The sequence below is a fragment of the Plectropomus leopardus genome, chromosome 15 (assembly GCF_026936395.1).
Source record: "Plectropomus leopardus strain MGB_pleo_1.0 chromosome 15, ASM2693639v1, whole genome shotgun sequence".
Lineage (NCBI taxonomy): Eukaryota > Metazoa > Chordata > Actinopteri > Perciformes > Serranidae > Plectropomus > Plectropomus leopardus.
In genome coordinates, this window is record NC_142190.1 from 24,682 (window position 1) to 44,485 (window position 19,804).

The 19,804-nt window shown below is 44.3% G+C and overlaps 2 protein-coding genes across 4 annotated transcripts; one reads left to right on the forward strand and one right to left on the reverse strand.

The window, feature by feature from the left end:
* The first annotated feature begins 692 nt into the window (after window positions 1–692).
* On the forward strand, window positions 693–5,547 carry LOC121939816 (uncharacterized). The gene is made up of 5 exons (XM_088088189.1): window positions 693–1,011; window positions 1,770–2,150; window positions 2,392–2,478; window positions 2,600–2,807; window positions 3,257–5,547. Exons 2-5 carry the CDS (start codon window positions 1,803–1,805, stop codon window positions 4,702–4,704), a joined length of 2,091 nt encoding a protein of 696 aa, XP_087944315.1. The 5' UTR covers window positions 693–1,011; window positions 1,770–1,802; the 3' UTR covers window positions 4,705–5,547.
* Window positions 4,971–18,983, reverse strand: slc23a1 (solute carrier family 23 member 1). 3 transcript variants are annotated; one of them, XM_088088190.1, is made up of 15 exons: window positions 18,153–18,983; window positions 17,205–17,267; window positions 15,070–15,243; window positions 14,682–14,839; window positions 14,472–14,560; window positions 13,223–13,290; window positions 12,314–12,495; window positions 11,851–11,974; window positions 9,688–9,844; window positions 9,424–9,571; window positions 9,245–9,350; window positions 8,897–9,026; window positions 8,472–8,615; window positions 7,361–7,456; window positions 4,971–6,666 (listed from the first exon to the last, which is right to left on the reverse strand). In XM_088088190.1, exons 2-15 carry the CDS (start codon window positions 17,235–17,237, stop codon window positions 6,434–6,436), a joined length of 1,842 nt encoding a protein of 613 aa, XP_087944316.1. In that variant the 5' UTR covers window positions 17,238–17,267; window positions 18,153–18,983; the 3' UTR covers window positions 4,971–6,433. The 3 variants fall into 3 exon arrangements, 2 of the variants coding, with proteins under 2 accessions (XP_087944316.1, XP_042355548.2); XM_042499614.2 differs by lacking the exon at window positions 18,153–18,983 and having other exon boundaries at window positions 17,205–17,383; XR_015778880.1 differs by lacking the exon at window positions 18,153–18,983 and having other exon boundaries at window positions 6,616–6,666; window positions 7,361–7,953; window positions 17,205–17,396.
* Between the last annotated feature and the right edge of the window lie 821 nt (window positions 18,984–19,804).

Here is a 19,804-nt window from a genome sequence, read left to right on the forward strand (position 1 = left end):
GACCCGTTTTCTGTGTATGTTTTAATTACCCGTGTAATTAAAACATACACAGAAGAAAAAACAACAACCACAAAATCTTCAATCAGTAGAGTTGTTGAATGTTATCAGTTTGTGCTGAAGGGATGAAAAACAGTCTTTGATCAACTGTGATCATTTATATAATAAACAAAATAATAACAATAAAATCGGAACAAGCTGCTTATTTTATTTTTTTATTCTATATTTTAAGAGGAATTTATTATTATTATTATTATTATTATTATTATTATTATTATTATTATTATCATTATTCATTGCCTGTAACAGCTTGTCCTCGTGAGGGTCGCGGGGGGGGTTAGGGTTACCTGGACAGGTCGCCAATTAACGTGCATGTCCTTGGCCTGCGGGACTGCGGGAGGAAGCCGGAGAACCCGGAGAGAACCGCGCAGACACCGGAGAACATACAGAACACACTCACAACCCTCAGTGCTGTGAAGCGACAGTGCTGACCACCACAGCACCGTGCTGCCCATTTTTCATTATTATTACGATTTATTTTGAATTGTTATTAAGGTTGCGGTCACACTGAGTGGGGGCGGGGTCGGGTCGGCGTTGGGGGGCGGCTGCAGCCTCGTCTGTCAGTCACCTCTTAAAATAGCCTCCTGCAGTCTGATACAGACCCTCCTCTGTTTCTGCCTGCAGTCTGTCAGCGACACTCGGCCCCTCTCTCTCTGAGGCTGCAGGCAGCTGCTGTCGATCGCCCCGACACCGAGCTGCCGTCTGAGTTACAAACAAACAGGATCAGTCTGGGACCAGAACTTCCTCTAAACTGCCTTGGACAGATTCAAAACCACAGGGATTCTGGGTAGCTTCAATGTCACAGAAAACGTGAAATGTGCCTTTAATTAGAGGGCTTGAATCCACCTGCAGGACTGGAGACTGGACTAGACCCCATCCTGGACTCTGACCAGCAACCCCAGTCTGAACTACAGCCAGGACCAGAACCGGGATCCCGATCCAGAAAATCTACAGGTTTGATATTATCCAATCTCAAATCTGTTTTGATTGATTTTTTTGTTTTGTTTATTCTTCTAAAATGTCAGTTTTTACTGTGAAAATTAAAAATTATATATATATATATATGTATATATATATATATGTATATATATTTACATGAAACATTTGGTTCAGTTTTTTTCTTAAACGTTTTAGTACTTTTCTGAGATGTTTGATCACAGCTGTGAAAAAACTCAACACTAAAATCCAGAAACTTTTAGCCGAGTTAGTGACCTGCAGTAAAAAGACATGAATGTTTGCAGGTGAACAGAGCAGAGAGGAACTCAGCGTCACAGGAAGTCCCTGGCCAGACCATATCAGCCTGACTAGGGGCTGGTCCATGGCAAGTCTGAGCCAGCCCTAACTTTAACCATTATCAAAGAGGAAAGTCAGAGCCAGTCCTAATTATAAATTTTATCAAATAGGAAAGTCTTAAGTCTTAAGTGGAGACGGTGTCTGCCTCCCTGACCGAAACTGGAGGATGGGTCCATAAAAGAGGAGCGTGGTAGCTGAAGGCTCTGGTTCCCATCCTGCTTTCGGAGACTTTGGGAACCACAGGTAACCCTGCGTTTTCAGAGCGCAGTGATCTTGAGGGTTAATAGGGAACTATGAGCTGTGACAGATAGGACGGCGCCTGACCGTTCGAGCTTTGTAATTAAGGAGGAGGATTTTACAGGATTTTATAAGTTTAAAATAGTTTAAAATCTCTGCAATAACAATGTCTAATTTTTCAGACAAAACCAGCTGAAATCAGAAGAAACTGAACTATGAGCAGCGGACCGGAGGGAGGAGGAGGGAGGAGGGTCTTCCTCAGCGCTCACCGCTGCCCTGAAGTCGACCTGCTGCCACACGACGACTGTGACTCACAGATCCCTCTGCCATGTTCACATGCTCCTGCTGAGCTCACCTGTAACGGTCCGCCTGACACAGATTACCTGGACAACTCGTCCACCTGTTGCTCCGAGGAGCAGGAGGAGCAGGAGGAGGAGGGGAGCATCAGCGACTGGTCGGAGGAGGATCTGTCCCTCCACTTCCCTCCCTCTGTCATCGTCCCGTCAGACGAGTCCGATCCAGAGAGCGGCTACGAGTGCGTCGACGTCAACATGGACACTCAGGTGAGTCTCTTTTTGTCTTGTAATTAATTGTCCTTTCAGCAATTTATCAATAATTTATAAATAGTTTTTAATAATCTATTAATATTCCTAAATAATTATTAATCATTTATCATTAATTGTTATTAATGTATCAGTGATTCATCAAGAATTAAAAATAATATCAATAATTTTTAATAATCTATCAATAATTTTTAATAACATCAATAATTTATCAATAAATGACCCTCTGACTGTCATCCAGGTGAGAAGTCAGGAGGGGGAGGGGCTAAAGATGGTCCCTAAACGACTGATTCAACTAAAGAAGAAGAAAGACGCTGAGAAACTACAGGTGTGACGGCTTCCTCTTTACCTGCCTGTCTCTTTACCTGTCTACCTGTCTGTTTACTTGTCTCTTTATCCGTCTACCTGTCTGTCTCTCTTCCTGTGTCTCTTCCTGTCTACCTGTCCAGGTTATACTGAGGGATGGACCTGATGAAGGGGGTGGAGTTAACATTGAGGTTTCAGCCAATAAGGCGCTCTGTCCCACCGTCCGTCATTGCCCTGACCTGTTGCTACGGCAAAACAGTATGCCCGCCTCCCTGCACACGCGCGTGACGACCAGCAGCGATGTCGACAGCTACAGGGTCTACAGGGGCCTGGTGGCAGGGTCTACTCCAGGTAATGACACCTGAGATCTGTTTCCTTTGGTCCACTAGTACTAACCCCCCCCGAGAAGCAGCTGAAAAGCAGCACCTGAGCAGCAGCTGAAAAGCAGCAGCTGAAAAGCAGCACCTGAGCAGCAGCTGAAAAGCAGCAGCTGAAAAGCAGCAGCTGAAAAGCAGCAGCTGAAAAGCAGCAGCTGAAAAGCAGCAGCTGAAAAGCAGCAGCTGAAAAGCAGCAGCTGAAAAGCAGCAGCTGAAAAGCAGCAGCTGAAAAGCAGCAGCTGACCATCGTGGCCCGCTGTAAGTGTTAAGTGACATACTGTTTCATAATTTCAGTAATTTGATGTGACCGCGCTCAGAGCCAGAAGCAAAAAGGGTTAAGAGACAGCCGATAAAACTCACAGATTCTCTGCTCTCAGTCTGATATATAAACACCTGAGTCTGACTCCTGTTTGTTGTTGTTAGGGTTTCATGCTGGGCATGATGGACACTCTGCTCCAAGGCAACGGCTTCAGAAGTCCTTCTCTTTGGATGAAACCAAAACAAAGATGGCGTCTTGCATCATTAAGAGCGTTCTGTCAAAGAAGATGCAGGTGGAGCAGAACAACACGTCGTCTCTGCAGAAGAAAGCGGCGCCGGCGACCATCGTCCCTGCACCTGCAGAGCAGCAGAGGGGAAGGGAGGGAGGAAGTAGAGCTCCGGTCCACGTAGTCAGAGACATGAGGAGTTTAGTCAAAAACACCTATAGCCTCTCCTTCTCAACAACAACAACAACAACAACAACAACAACAACAACAACAGCAACAGCAGTGACAAAGACAAAGACACCTGACAACAACAACCAGCCATTAAACTTCAAGCTGATTGGTCAGCAGGACAGCCCGCCCCCGTCCTACCAGCAGGCTGTGGGGGTCAAAGGGAGCTGTCCACCTTCTCTTCACTCCAGAGGACATGTTGCCAAAGTCACTGCATCCCTCAGCCAATCACAGGACAGGGAGCAGAGAGTCAGTCACCCAATCACACTCCAGAGACGAGGCAGCGAGCCAATCATTAGCAGGAGGAAGGTGGATGATGTCACCTGGCCTGTTAACAGGGACCAATCAGAGAGAGGCAGAGCTGTGAGTCACCAGACTGGGACCTCCCTCCCCCTTCCTCCTCCCCCCTCCTCCTCCCACAGACCCCCTGCCTCTGACCAGGAACAGAGTCCGGTCCCCCCAGGTTTCTACACCCCGCCCACCCTGCAGCCTCACCTGGGGGGGGCAAGCCACATCCACCCACCTCCGCAGCCCCCCCCACCTGCCTCCCTCATCTACACTCTGGGGAACACCTCGGACCTCCTGGATGCCTTCACCCAGACCCCCGGAGACCAGGAGGGCAACAGCAACACCGTGACACCTGCAACACAGGAGCAACATCAGCAGCAACAGCTCCTTTTAGGCCTTCAGGGTTTCTTACCTGCACAGGTGGGCGGTGACCTGCTTGTTGACTTCACAGGCTCTGCTGCAGCATACGCTGTCCCCTTGAGTGACCCCTCCTCCCTCAGCAGCCCCGTCCCCTACCACGTGATGTCAGAACCTACTCGTGGACGGCACTTCTTTGTGTATGCACCCCCACTGCCGCAGAGGAAGCTGCTGCTGGATCCAGAAACCGGCCGGTTCATCCAGGTGTTCCTTCCTGCAGCCCCATCCGCCGTCAACACCGTCGCGTTCCCAGTACGCCATGCACACTCCACCCCCGTGTTCATACACACTGCCCCCGCCATGATTAACCCCCCCGCTATGATTAACCCCTCCCCTGCCATCCTGTCTGTGACGCAGTTCCAGCCGACGGTGGCCACGTCCTCCCTGCACGCCCCTCCCTGTTTCCCCGTCACGCTGCACAGACCGCAAGTAAACTTCACAGCGCCACGATGATGGCACGCGCTGCTGAAGACATCTTGTGTTCAGATGATGATTATTCTACAGAAAAGTAAAAATAAAAACACGCATGTGAAGAAACAAAAAGGAAACATAATGATCCTAAATGATTTCAAACTTACGAAGCTGAACTGCGTTTGTCTGATTACTAATTTGATGTTGATGGGTTTTTTTTATCACATTATTTCACCTCATACTGGTTTTGTTTTTGAAATTTTTTTATTTCACATTTTTTAAAGTTCACAACCTGAAACACAAACACATTAAGAGTTAAATTCATTTTATTTTGTTTTTCGTGTGTGTGTGTGTGTCTCAGCAGCACTTAGGCAGCACAATATAATCACTTTAAATGATGAAAACAGTCGGTTTTTCAAAAAAAATAAATCGCGTAATAACATTGATTTAAACTTAAACTTAAAGAACAAGCAACACACATAAAAAAAACTATTTGTAATAAAAGTAAAATCGTGAAAACAATTTACATCCATGATTGTCATTATTGAATTATAAATTAATCAGTTGGGTGAGCCGCAGGGTTCTGTACTGGGAAGCAGTTCGTTTTCAGTGGAAAACTTAAAGTTTTACTCTTCCAAAACAGGAGGCGTCGGTCCGTTTATATGCAGACAATACTCTGTTGTACATGACCAAATGTTTTAATATTTCCTGCCAAACACTTTCAGTCTCATGATCATTGTTTTTGTGTTGTAAGCCTCACAAAAATGATTTGATTCACTTTTCTTTCGAGGTGTTGAAATTTCTACAGTGTCTCTTACACTTGTAATAATAAAAATACTGTTTATTTTTTAATGTTATAAATAAAAAATAAGTGAAAATTAAGAATTTGTTTTGTCAGAGTACCTTTATTTTTTTTTTATAGCTTCTGGTCCTGAACACAGAAATTCACCTAGATGATGTCACCATCAGATAGTTGGGGGAAGTAACTAAGTACATTTACTCAAGTACTTTACTTTACTAACTGTCCCGATGAAAGCATGTATCACCAGATGTTTGTGAGAAACGAAAGGAAAACCTGCTCCTTTAGATGTTGAGAAATGCTCCTTCTTCTTAGGGACTGTTCATTATCTATGAAAGGAGGAGGGATGTCAAATCATTTTCAGACTCATGTTTTTATTTTGACTTGGGGAGGGGCATACAATTTTAAATGGTCATATTTTGTAGTTATTTTTGAAAGCCATGTTGTCTTTTCTAACCCTAACCTTCTTTTGGGTATATGGTAATTTTGTTTTTTAAAGGAAGCATGTTTTTTGTGTGTTTTCTTAAAAATTTTGAGCAATATTTTCTTCTTTAACATTTCTGGTGACTTTACTTCTTCAAAAAGTTTTGGCAGTTGTTTTTTTTTTCCATTCAATTTTTTGGTGAGTTGTTTTTATCTTTTAAAAAATGTGGCAGTTCCTTTTTCTTTTAACAAGTTTGGGATTTTTTTTGTTTTTTTTTACTTTAAAACGTTTTGGGGGATATTTTGTTCTTTGAAAAATGTTAGCTATGTCTTAAGCATTAGTGATTCTTCTTTCTTTCAAATTTTTTGGGGATGTTTTTGAAAAAAGTTTTTGGTCATTTCTTTAAATAAAATCTGCATATTTTTCTGTTCTTTCGACAGTTTCTTTTCCCAGTTCTAACAATCTCTGGCGCCTTCATGAGGGAGGAACGCCTCCGTCAGTCACATCACAGGTTTGACACTCAGTTAATGTCTATGATGACGTGACGGTCACACCTTGGTACCCGGCAGGTTGATGTCAGCATCTCCCTCCTCCTCCTCGCTGGCTGGAGGCGAATCATCAGATGCCTGAAAACCTCTGAAGGAGGGGCTGATGGGAAACCGTCTGAGCCAGCGAGTCCGTCTGACCACACCCATCCCCAGAGGGAGGTCATAGGAGGAGGAGGAGGAGGACGACGACGACGAAGACCTCCATTCTACTAAACCTCGCTCCTGTTTGGAACCTGGAGACACGAAAAGAAGAAAACATCCTTTAAAAACAAACACACACCGACAACAAACATCCAAAACTTTAAACACCAGAGCACCTGCAGCAAGCCATTGAGTTTTAACTTTTCATCAGATTTTCTCAAGAAAGATCTCGAAGTCTGAAACAAAGGCCAGGAGGCCTGTCCATCAGAAGTCCAAATCCAGGTGGGATAAACTCCTGCTGACACTTCATGTGTATTTTTACATCAATTCAAGTTCAGCAATATTATCACATTCATTAAAAGATTTGTTTTTTGCTCTGGACCAATCAAAATGGCGAGCAACACAAGTATAACCTGGAAGCCTCCCTTAAAGGCTTCGGTTTGGATCCAAAAAGCTGGAAACCCCTTCTTCAGGACTGACCTGCCTGGAGGAGAAAAGTCCTGGGAGGTGCAGGAGAAGCTCCTGTGTGATGCTGAAGAGGAAGCAGCAACATATCTGCTAAGAAAAGACTCTTGTGGCTGAAACTCGGAGCTCTGCATCCTCCCTGACCCGTCCATCAAGCCACAGAGGACTCTGGGCTCAGACCAGTTCTGTATACTGCCGCCTACCCTAACCCAAAACGCAAAACCCAACTCACTGAGATGAGCTACAGCCATCATTAACTATAATGAACAAACAAGTGTGTGTGTGTGTGTGTGTGTGTGTGTGTGTGTGTGTGTGTGTTACCTGCTATTGTGTTGTCAAGACAAAAAGCCAGAAAACCTCCAACAAACATCTCAGTGGACAGAAGAACCGTCAGGATCTGATCCAGCTCAGTCAGACCTGAAACCACAGAACTGGTCTGTAGATCAACATGTTCTCACCCCGACTCGTCACTTTGTCAGTGGACTTTCACGTCTACATGTTACACTCCAGGTGTCCTCCTGTGTCTGCTGTGGACTTTCCAGGACGCCGAAACCAAAATGGGGTCTTCATCAAGAGCACATCGTTAGGTTAAGGCAACAATGACTTTGGGGGGTTTAGAAAAACATCAGAAATTGACTCTGTATTCATAAAGTAAGTGAACAGTGGGCTCCTGGGTGAAAGTCTGGGAATTATTGGACCTTCCTGCTTCTCATATTACGTGTATATCGGCAGCGTTTGGATCTGATGGTGTCCACAGGCGTCATTTGGCAGCGACAGGTTTTCTTCAGCTGCAGTACAAACTCTCCACCCATCCACACATCATACAGCTGCAACTGATGCCATCCAGCAGCAGATCATGGAGCCACAAAAGCTGACTTTGGCGTAGGTATCTTACGCCAAAATCACTGAAAAAGCTGCTGGATTTGACAAGATTGGAAAGAGAACAAGCTGGTGGGATCTACACCAACACACACTTACTTAAATCTTAGTTTATCAATGAATACAGGAGTCGAATATTCAAACTTCCACATTCTGCAAGAGGAAACAAATACTTTCTGTTACACTCAAGGAAAGTAAAAACTTCCTGTTACAGTCGAGGTAAATAAAGACTTCCTGTCCTGGAAGAGGGATCCCTCCTCAGTCGCACATCCTGAGGTTTCTACCATGGTTTTCCCCGGTTACAGGGTGTTTTTGGGGAGGTTCTTCTTAGACAAGAGAGGGTCTAAAGGCAGAGGGATGTTGTACGCTGTAAAGCCCTCTGAGCCAAACTGTGTTTTCTGATAATGGACTCTATAAATAAAATTGACTTGAGTTGACTTGACTGTTACAGTTAAGGGTAAACAAAGACTTCCTGTTACAGTTGAGGGTAAATACAGACTTCCTGTCACATGTGATGGCTGAAAACAGGTGTTTATATATGTGAGAGTCTCACCTGTGCTGATGGAGTCCGGGTGTTCGTCTAGGTATGCTGGCAGAGTCAGACCGAAGAACATTGAAAACCCGAGAACAAAAAGATTTCTGGATGAGTTCAAATCCACCAGCTGCAGGTTAGACAGACCGACAGCTGTGATCATACCTGAGAAACGCCAACACACCTGGATTATTATCACACCACTAACACACCTGTACCTGACAAACACACCTGGATTATTATCACACCACTAACACACCTGTACCTGACAAACACACCTGGATTATTATCACACCACTAACACACCTGTACCTGACAAACACACCTGGATTATTATCACACCACTAACAGACCTGTACCTGACAAACACACCTGGATTATTATCACACCACTAACACACCAGTGCAGGTGTATGTTAACCCTTCTCACCTGTGACGGTGACTCACCGAACAGCGTGCAGAACATTCCTCCGAGGATCGGATCGGGCAATGAGGCAAACAGAGCCGTGAACTTCCCGATGGATCCCAAAATTAACATGATTCCTGCTCCGTACTGCACCACCCGCCGGCTGCCCACCTGCACACAGGGGTTAATGATTCAAACGTCCTCAACATCAATTTGCCGGAAAACCCTTTTGGTTCGTCCCTTCATCGTACCACCACCATAAAAGATTTGGTACATCCCAACACACAGTCCGTCACATGCAGAAGGTCTCGCTTACCGTGGTGATGGTATAACCCATATGTTTCTACCCAATCAAAACAACCTCCTGCAGGGGGCATGGCCTCGGTTACCTTGGTGATGCCCAGAACGCCGATGTTTGGACTAGAGGAGGTAGAGCCATTTCCTGTCCCTAAAAGACCAGCGATGATGCAACAGACGCCCTCGGTGAAGATCCCCCTGAAACAAACAAACATCAGCACATGGTCCGCCAGGTAAGACGACATCACTTCCTGTTTACCAGCTGTCTCACCTGTTGATGGCATGGACCGGAGGGGGCGTGGCTCCAGACAGACGAGCGCAGGCGTAATAATCGCCGATCGACTCCACGATGCCAGCCATGGTGGCGCTCAGCATCCCCAACACCCCAGCAACCGTTACTACCGGCAACCCCCACTGGCCTATCAGAGATCAGGAGTAGCAGAGACAGGAGGTCTGTGAAAGCTGTGGGGCCTGTGATTGGCTGATGTCAGTGACAGGTGTGAGGCCTGTGATTGGCTGATGTCCGCAGGCTTACAGGGGTAGGGGACTCTGAACCAGGGTGATGACGCCATGATGTCACCACGGGCATCCGTCCGAGCCTTGTGTCCGTACCGATCTGGGTCGCTCGGCAACAAGTTGGTCAGAGTGAGAACGTAGCAAACGAGCCAGACGACCATGATGGCGAGAATTATCTGACAGACACTGCAGTTGGTTAGAAACATCACCAGACACATCACCTGACACGTCACCTGACACATCACCTGACACATCACCTGACACATGACCAGACACAACACAACACCTGATACATCACCTGAAACATCACCTGAAACAACACCTGACAGATCACTGGATTGGTCACCTGACAAACTGAAGTCACCTGACAAACTGAAGTTATTGCTCTTGGCCCCAAACACCTCAGACGCTCCTTTTCCAACAATGTAATTTCTATAGATATCATTACCATGGCCTCTAGCACAACTGTAAGGAACCTCGGAGTTTTATTTGATCAAGATTTATCTTTTGCCTCCCAAATAAAACAAACTTCAGGGACGGCTTTCTTTCACCTGCGTAACATCGCAAAAATTAGACATATCCTGTCCCAGACAGATGCTGAAAAATTAGTACATGCATTTGTCACCTCTAGGCTGGATTACTGTAACTCCCTATTATTCGGTTGCCCCAACAAATCTCTCTCCAACTGGTGCAGAACGCTGCTGCTCGTGTTTAACAGGAACCAAGAAAAGGGATCATATTTCTCCTGTTTCAGCTTCTCTGCACTGGCTCCCTGTGAAATCCAGGATTGAATTTAAAATCCTCCTCCTTACTTACAAAGCTCTAAATAGTCAGGCTCCATCCTATCTGTCACAGCTCATAGTTCCTTACCAACCCTCAAGATCACTGCGCTCTGAAAATGCAGGGTTACTTGTGGTTCCCAAAGTCTCCAAAAGTAGGACAGGAACCAGAGCCTTAAGCTACCATGCTCCTCTTTTATGGAACCATCTTCCATTTTCGGTCAGGGAGGCAGACACCGTTTCAACTTTTAAGGGTAGACTTAAGACCTTCCTCTTTGATAAAGCTCATAATCAGGGCTGGCTCAGGCTGCCTGGACCAGCCCCTACTTCGGCTGACATAGGTTTGATCTGCCGGGGGACTTCCTCTGATACGCTGAGCTCCTTTTCCTTCTTTGCCATCGGAAAATCATGCATGTCTGTTTACTGCATTGCCATTTGCAAGCGTAGCTTAGTCTCAGTAGTTTAGCTTAGCCTCAGTAGTTTAGCTTAGCCTCAGTAGTTTAGCTTAGTCTCAGTAGTTTAGCTTAGCCTAACATCTGTGATAGCTATGTGGTACTCTCACTACCTGGGGCTCGCGATTACAGAGCCTGGGTCTGTTGAACTGCACTACACTAATCCTGTTGCCCCTCGGGAGCGTTCCTGCTCCCTTGTTTCCTAGTTTCCCTGGATCCTGGCCGTAACCTTGACTGTGCCTGACCGTGGTGATAGCTGTGCTGATGCTGTGATCCTGCCTTCGGTTGTGCTCGTGCTGTGGCTGTACTGATTCTGTGCCCCCCCGCTCGCCCTGATCGTGGTCTGGTCCTGGTTGCGCCGATGCTGTGATCCTGCCTTTGGACACCTCCCTATCAACATATGCATGAGACTGTTATCATCTCCCTCAACATCATCATAGAGAGCAATTACTAATTTCACAACTACCGTTATTGTAATATGACATGCATCTGTTTCTATTATTGCTGTGCCTCTCTCCCTCTCTCCCCCTCTCTCTTTCTCTTTCCTTTTTGTCATGATTGTATTTCATTTGTTATTTACGACATCTATCGCTCGTCTGTCTGTCCTGAAGAGGGATCCCTGATCATCCTCTGCTGCTCTTCCTGAGGTTTCTTCCTTTTTCCCCGTTCAGGGTTTCTTTTTCGGGAGTTTTTCCTCAGGTGATGTGAGGGTCTAAGGGCAGAGGGATGGTGCCTGCTGTGAAGCCCTCTGAGGCAAACCATGTTTTGTGATAATGGGCTCTATAAATAAAATTGACTTGACTTGAAAATTGACTGACACAACACCTAATACAACACCAGACTGACACATAACCTGACACAACATCCAACACCTCACCTGACTGACACAACACCTGATTCGGTTTGTTTGTTTGTTTGTTTGTTTGTTTGTTTGTTTGTGTGTGTATTTACAGGAAACATTTTGAAGATCTGGACTTTGGTGAAGGTCAGTCCTTTCTTCCTGCTGCTGTAAACAGGAACAGGAAGTGATGTCGCTCTCAGGTACTGAGCAAACAGCACAATGAGGAAAATACACCTGAGGACAGAAACAGAGAGATAGACAGTGACAGAGATAGAAAGACAGAGACACAGAGAGAGAGACAAAGACAGAGAGGCAGAAAGACAGAGTCAGAGAGAGAGACAGAAAGAAGGAGACAGAGAGAGAGACAGATGGACAGAGACAGAGACGGAGTGAGAGAGACAGAAAGATAGAGACAGACAGTAAGACAGATAGAGACAGAGAGACACAGACAGATAAAGACAGAGACAGACATAGAGACAGAGAAAGCCTGTTTACCTGTCAGACACATTGTAATTACACAGTATAAAATCAGATCTACAAGAGGACAGACAGTTGGACAGACAGGTGTCTCACAGTGCTGACAGGCCCCAGTGGGACCCGGCTCTGTCTCCAGCGGTGGTGAAGACAGACAGGCCGATCAGTGAGACAGTCGGAGTGATGGTGAGGGGACCGATGTAGTCCAGCAGCAAACCAGGTAACCCGAACAGACCAATCAGAAGCTCCAGAACACTGGACACCATGATGGCACCCTGGATCTACAACAAACAAACAAACAAACAAACAAACAAACAAACAAACAAACAAACAAACAAACAAACAAACACACAGACAGACAGACATAAAGACAAACAAGCAAACAAACAAACAAACAAACAAACACACAAACAGACAGACAGACAAACAAACAAACAAACAAACAAACAAAGACACACAAACAGACAAACAAGCACACAGGCAAACAAACAAACAAACAAACAAACAAACAAACAAACAAACAAACACACACACAGACAGACAGACAGACAGACAAACAAACAAACACACAGACAGACATACAAACAGACAAACACACACAAACAAACAAACAAACAAACAAACAAACAAACAAACAAACAAACAGACAGACAGACATACAAACAAACAAACAAACAAGCAAACAAGAAAACAAACAAACAAACACACACACAGACAGACATACAAAGACAGACACACAAACAGACAAACAACAAACAAACACACACAAACAAACAAATAAACAAACACACCCAAGCAAACACACAGACAGACAAACAAACAGACAAACACACACACACACACAAGCAAACACACAAACAAATAAACACACCAACACACAGACAGACAAACAAACAAACAAACACACAAACAGACAGACAAACAAACACACCCCTGTGATCCACTTGTTACAGACATAACATAATCAAGCCCATTGATCACAGATAATCAATAAAACTGATGGCATACCTCTCTGATGCGTGGCTGCCACACGTGTGATGTGTTGAGTGGAAGACTCCAGTTCCCATAAATCTCTTCTGCAGAGGAAAGAAACAACAAATCCCAGAATTCTCAATGTTCTGTTGTAGTTCAAGATGATGACCCAAACACAGAAGAGCAGGCGGGAGGTTCAGAGAAAAGGTGAGATTTCAAGCAGGTAACAATTAATGCAGGTAACAATTAATGCAGGTAACAATCAATGCAGATATCAATTAATGCAGATAACAATCAATACAGATAACAATCAATGCAGATAACAATCAATGCAGATAACAATCAGTGCAGGTAACAATCAGTGCAGGTAACAATCAATGCAGGTAACAATCAATGCAGGTAACAATCGGTGCAGATAAAAGAAACAAGACTGAAAGTACAGAAGAAAGAAGGACAAAACTGAACCACAACAAACCACAGAAGGAACACAACCACGAACTCAGGTGGAAATCCACAACCAAACACCAGAGAGCCGGAAACAACATCATAAACACCAACGTCAACACAGAGACAAACAACGACATAAAAAAGGAGACAATGACATAAAGACAGATACACAATGACATAAAGACGGATACACAATGACATACAGACAGAGACAAACAACGACATAAAGACACAATAAAATGACATAAACACAGAGGAAAAAAAGACATAAACATGGAGACAAACAATGACATAAACACTGATACAATGACACAAAGACAAAGACAAACAATGACATAACGTCAGAGACAAAAAATGACATAAAAACTGAGAAAAACAAAGACATAAATATGGAGATAAACACAGAGACAAACGATGACAAACACAGACATAAACAATGACAGGAAGACAGAGACAAACATGGAGATAAACATGGAGATAAACACAGAGACAAACACAGACGAACTGATGAGGAATACACAGGACAGGGCAGGACAAATGAGACTAATGTGAGACAGGTGCCACAGAAAAGAGGCAGGAAGTAACACAAGACATGACACATCAGGAGTGACTCTACAAAATAAAACAGGAAACCGATCAAACAACATGAAACAAGAAAAAAAAACAGAAACAACAGAAAACTCCAAAACAAAAAGGATCACAACCCAAGGTCAAGACTATTATTATTATTATTATTATTATTATTGTTGTTGTTGTTGTTGTTGTTGTTGTTGTTGTTGTTGTTGTTGTTGTTGTTGTTGTTATTATCATCATCAGGTGGACAGACAGACTGTCTCACCCTCCGGGGGACACTTCCAACGGTCCAGACTGAAAATCGCCTGAGCAGGAATCAGGAATGCAAACGCACTCGCCTGAAACAGAGGAAGTCTACACAAAAACACAGAAACACACACATCAGTCTCACCTGACTCCATCAGTCTCACCTGACTCAATCAGACTCACCTGTTTCCATCAGACTATCAGTCTCACCTGACCCCATCAGACTCACCTGACTCCCACGGTGGTCTGGATCAGCGTTGTGATTCCGACGGTGGTGAAAATGGTCCCGACCAGCTGACTGATGGTGTTCTGGTCTCGACCGACGCACATCGCCTCGGCCAGAAGAAACGGCACTGCCACAGTGCCACTGAAGCATGTCAGGTAATGCTGAGAACAGGTGAGAACACATGACAGGTGACATTAACATCAGCCCTTCCTTCACTTGATTGGGCGAGCACCCGGCTCCCTGACCTGTCACTGGTCTTTGTTTCTGATGGTAAAAGGTGAAGAAACATGGCTGAGCTGACACAAACAGTCCAGTTAAACCAGCTCATTAACATCCCTATCAGACTAGTCTTCACCCAGTTTTAACAGTTCCAGTTTACCCCTGGTGTTACCTGTAGTCCCAGTAGAATACACAGGTACCAGGGTGGGACGTCTTCAATGGTGTAAATCATGTCTGAACCTGCCCCATGTGCTCCTATTGGCAGCTTCTTATATCTGTCATCTTCCATCGGCAGGTCAACCACATCCGCTTTGTGGCTCCGCCCTGCTTTCAGGTAATCATGACTCTGATTGGACAGACAGACAGACTCACTTAAATAAAAGACATAAAACCAGCAAAGCAGAGGTGTAACACATGTTCATAATGTACAGCGAGCCAGTGAACTCTGGAATGTGAAAAAGTGTGCAAACAAACTATGAGCGGCAGTAACATTCAAGAAACCTATCGAGCCCTGAGCCAGCCCTAAAAGAGCTCTGAACCAGCCCTGAGAGAGCTTTGAGCCAGCCCTAAAAGAGCTCTGAGCCAGCCCTGAAAGAGCTCTGAACCAGCCCTGAGAGAGCTTTGAGCCAGCCCTAAAAGAGCTCTGAGCCAGCCCTGAAAGAGCTCTGAGCCAGCCCTAAAAGAGCTCTGAGCCAGCCCTGAAAGAGCTCCCAGCATGCTCTGAGCAAGCCCCGAGAGAGCCCTGAGCCAGCCCTGAAAGAGCTCTGAGCCAGCCCTGAGAGAGCTCTGAGCCAGCCCAGCTGTCGGGAGCAGATGTAAACATCTTGACAGGGAAACACTGAAACACTCTAATGTTTATTCAGTGGAGTAACGCCCAAATGGGAGGAGGTGAGGTGGCACACAGAGGACAACAGCAGTAAGACAGATGGGACCAGTTTGTCCTCTGAGGCAGGCCTGTCTTTCACATATGAACCTGTGTTTCTACTTACAGTTACACATCAATGAACCAGGCTCTGATGAAACATGATGAAACTGTTCATGTCAGGGGTGAGGTTGAAGGAGGACCAAAACAGAATGGGCAAACAAAAAGTGAGTTTTTAATGCTGATTTCAGTCTAAAATACAGGTTAAAAAAAAACAACAAAAAAAACAGTACAAATAAAGTAGGAATCAAAAACCCAACTAACACAACCCAGGATCACTGGAAGAATGCAGGTGATGGCATAATGAAACAGAGGATCATGGCAGGAAAACAGCAGGGACAACAGCAGGACAATCACTACCACCATCACTACTACAGTCACGGGTACAATCACTACCACCATCACTACTACAGTCACGGGTACAATCACTACCACCATCACTACTACAGTCACGAGTACAATCACTACCACCATCACTACTACAGTCACGAGTACAATCACTACCACAATCACTACTACAGTCACGAGTACAATCACTACCACCATCACTACTACAGTCACAAGTACAATCACTACCACAGTCACGAGTACAATCACTACCACAATCACTACTACAAACACCTTCAGCATCATTACGACAATAGCTAATAAAATCACTACTACAATCACCATAATTATCACCATGAATACTATCCATACTACTATCACTACTGCTACTATCATTACTACTTCTATCACTACTACTACAACAATCATTACTATGCCTGTCACTCGTACAATCACTACAACTACTGTAACTACTATTATCACGACTACTACCGCTACTACAATCACTACTACCACCATCACCTCTTCTCATCACTACTACTTTTATCACTACTAATGTCATTGCTACAATCATTTCTAGTTCTATGACTACTACCATCACTACAACTATCACCTCTACTGCTATCACTATTACTATCACTACTACTACTACTACTACTACCAAACTACTACAATCACTACTACTACTATCACTGCTACTGCAATCAATACTACAATCACTACTATTACGACTACTAATATGACTATGACTACTATCCCAACCACTCGCACTATTATCATGATTACAATCACTACCACCACCATCATTCTCTAAATCAATTATTATCAATACTACTACTACTACTACTATCAGTGCTACTATTACTACGTTCCCATGTCCACCTGTCCATCACCTGTCCACTGGTTCATCACCTGTCTGTCACCTGTCCAAATGTCCATCACCTGTTCATCACATGTCCACAATTTTCATCATTTATCCACCTGTTCATTACCTGTCCATCTGTCCTTATGTCCACCTGGCAGCTTTGTTCAGAGACAATAATCAATGATCAGTTTACCTGTCTTGTGTCTTCCATTCCACCTGCAGCCATTTTACTTCCTGGACGATCGACCTACAAACACTGAGACAGAGAGGACAGAGGACAGGGGACACGGATGTTTCAGGTGAAAGTCTACACAGATTAACAACAGATTATTAACCACGTCTGTCTCTCTCTCTCTCTCTCTCTCTCTCTCTCTCTCTCTCACACACACACACACACACACACAGAAACGTCTCCATGTGACAGAAACTCACTGAAACTGTTTATGATCGGAGATTATTGATTATCTCTGAGGTCCAGAGTGTAACTTCAACATACACACACAGACAGGTGAAGAGAGAGACAGACAGGTGGACACACAGACAGGACATAGAGACATACAGGTGGACACAGACAGGACATAGAGACATACAGGTGGGCACAGGCAGGTGGACACACAGTCAGGACATAGAGACATACAGGTGGACACAGACAGGTGGATTGGGTTGAGGAATAAATGATTGATCTGACAGGTGGATTTACTTACATGATAACAGGATGTTTACAGTGATGATACCGAGAGCAGCGAGCACTTAAACTATAAACCAAAATACCTGCACAGGTGTGTGTGTAGTTGAATTACCTGTACAGGTGTGTGTGTAGTTGAATTACCTGTACTGGTGTGTGTGTAGTTGAATTACCTGTACTGGTGTGTGTGTGACTGAATTACCTGTACAGGTGTGTGTGTGTGTGTGTGTGTGTGGCTGAATTACCTGTACAGGTGTGTGTGTGTGTGTGTGTGTGTGTGTGTGTGTGTGTGTGTGTGACTAAATTACCTGTACAAGTGTGTGTGACTTAATTACATGTGTAGGTGTGTGTGTAGTTGAATGACCTGTACTGGTGTGTGTGGCTGATCACTAACCTGTAATCAGACTCACCTGTGTGTTGGTGGCAGTGGTTAATCAGCAGGTCAGTGTGACTCACCTGTCATGTGGAGGGATTGTCTTGGAAAAAGAAAGCTGCTCACTAACATGGATTCTGACACATTTGAGGACCATTTTTTCTGTGAATAAAAAAGTCAGAAATCTGAGAAACATGAGAGCAAAAACAAAAGAGTGGATTTGAATTTCTGTTTTGTGAAAACACTGAATCCAAATCAATAACTCAACAAATCATCAGAATTGCAGAAAGAAAACTGGTTTGAAACATGCAGGGTTTTATTGCATTAAACTTCTGCAGGTAAAACACAACATTGTAACTTTGTAACCTGTCGCCACTTTTTCTCAGATCAGACAGAAAAACATCTCTGAGGACAATTCAAACCATCAAATAACCTTCATATAACCAGTTCAGACCAGTTTAAACCAGTGCAGACCAGTTTAAACCAGTTCAGACCAGTTTAAACCAGTGCAGACCAGTTTAAACCAGTGCAGACCAGTTCAAACTCGTCTAAAACAGTTCAGAGACCAGTTCAGAGACCTAGGTGTAGAGACAGACATGTATAAACTCTTCAGCGTTGGGACTAACACACCTGTTTGTGTTTATCCTCCTGATCAATAATCAATAATCCAGCCCACCGAGCCATGCTAACAGTCTTTATGCTAAGCTAACGTGTATCACTTGTCTCGGGCGTGTTCAGGTGCAGCAGGAAAGTCCAAGTTCTGAATGGATGATTGATTATTGATCCACCTGCTGATTGGACGAAGCAGTATAAACCCATATCTCTTTATAAATATAAACTCTTAAATAATTATTGATTATCAGGTCCATGTGATCGATCAGCGGCCTCTCAGCCAATCACAGCGCAGGATTCTCAGCCTCAGCAGCTCTTCAGAGACGCGCTGCAGAAAGACAGAGAGACAGAGACAGGTGTCACTGATGATGTCATCAGTAAGAGGCAGGTGCCAGTAATCAATAATCACTGATCAGTGGTCAATAATCAATAGTCATTGATCAGTAATCAATAATCCCTGATCCCAGAGCAGCAGCAGCTTTTATCTGTGATCAGTCTGTTATTGATGACATCACTCGCCTCAGTTCTGACTGGTTTGTGATTTTTAGGTCAAAGTTTGGATGACGCTTGAGCTGATGACTTCCTGTCAGACTCACTCTTTGATTAAACTCACCTGTAACACCACTTCCTGTTTCACATCAACACGCCTAAAGTCTGACCTTTGACCTCTGTCACTCCGCCTCAATCATCTGACTCTGCACCTCATTATACATACAGAAATATTTCACTATTTCCAGTGTTTAGACTGTACCTGCTGGTCTTATTCCAGTATTTAGTCAGTACCTTCTGGTGTTACTGAAATATTTAAATGGTGCCTCCTGGTGTCATTTCAGTATTTAGACTGTACCTGCTGGTATTATTCCAGTATTTAGGCAGTACCTGCTGGTGTTTTACCTACAATCAGGTGTAAATCTGTTTTTGGCTTTAGTGTGTTCATTCGTTCATAAACAGGTCAGAACCACAGACTGCATCTGAAGGTGGAGGACATGACAGGTTTTAACTTTGCATGTGTTTGTAATGATTTTATATCCAACGTCCCAAGTTGCAGCGTTCTTTTACACAAGATGCAGCGGGCTTTAAATTGGTTTTCAGCAGGTTTCAACCACACATTTGCTGTCCTCTG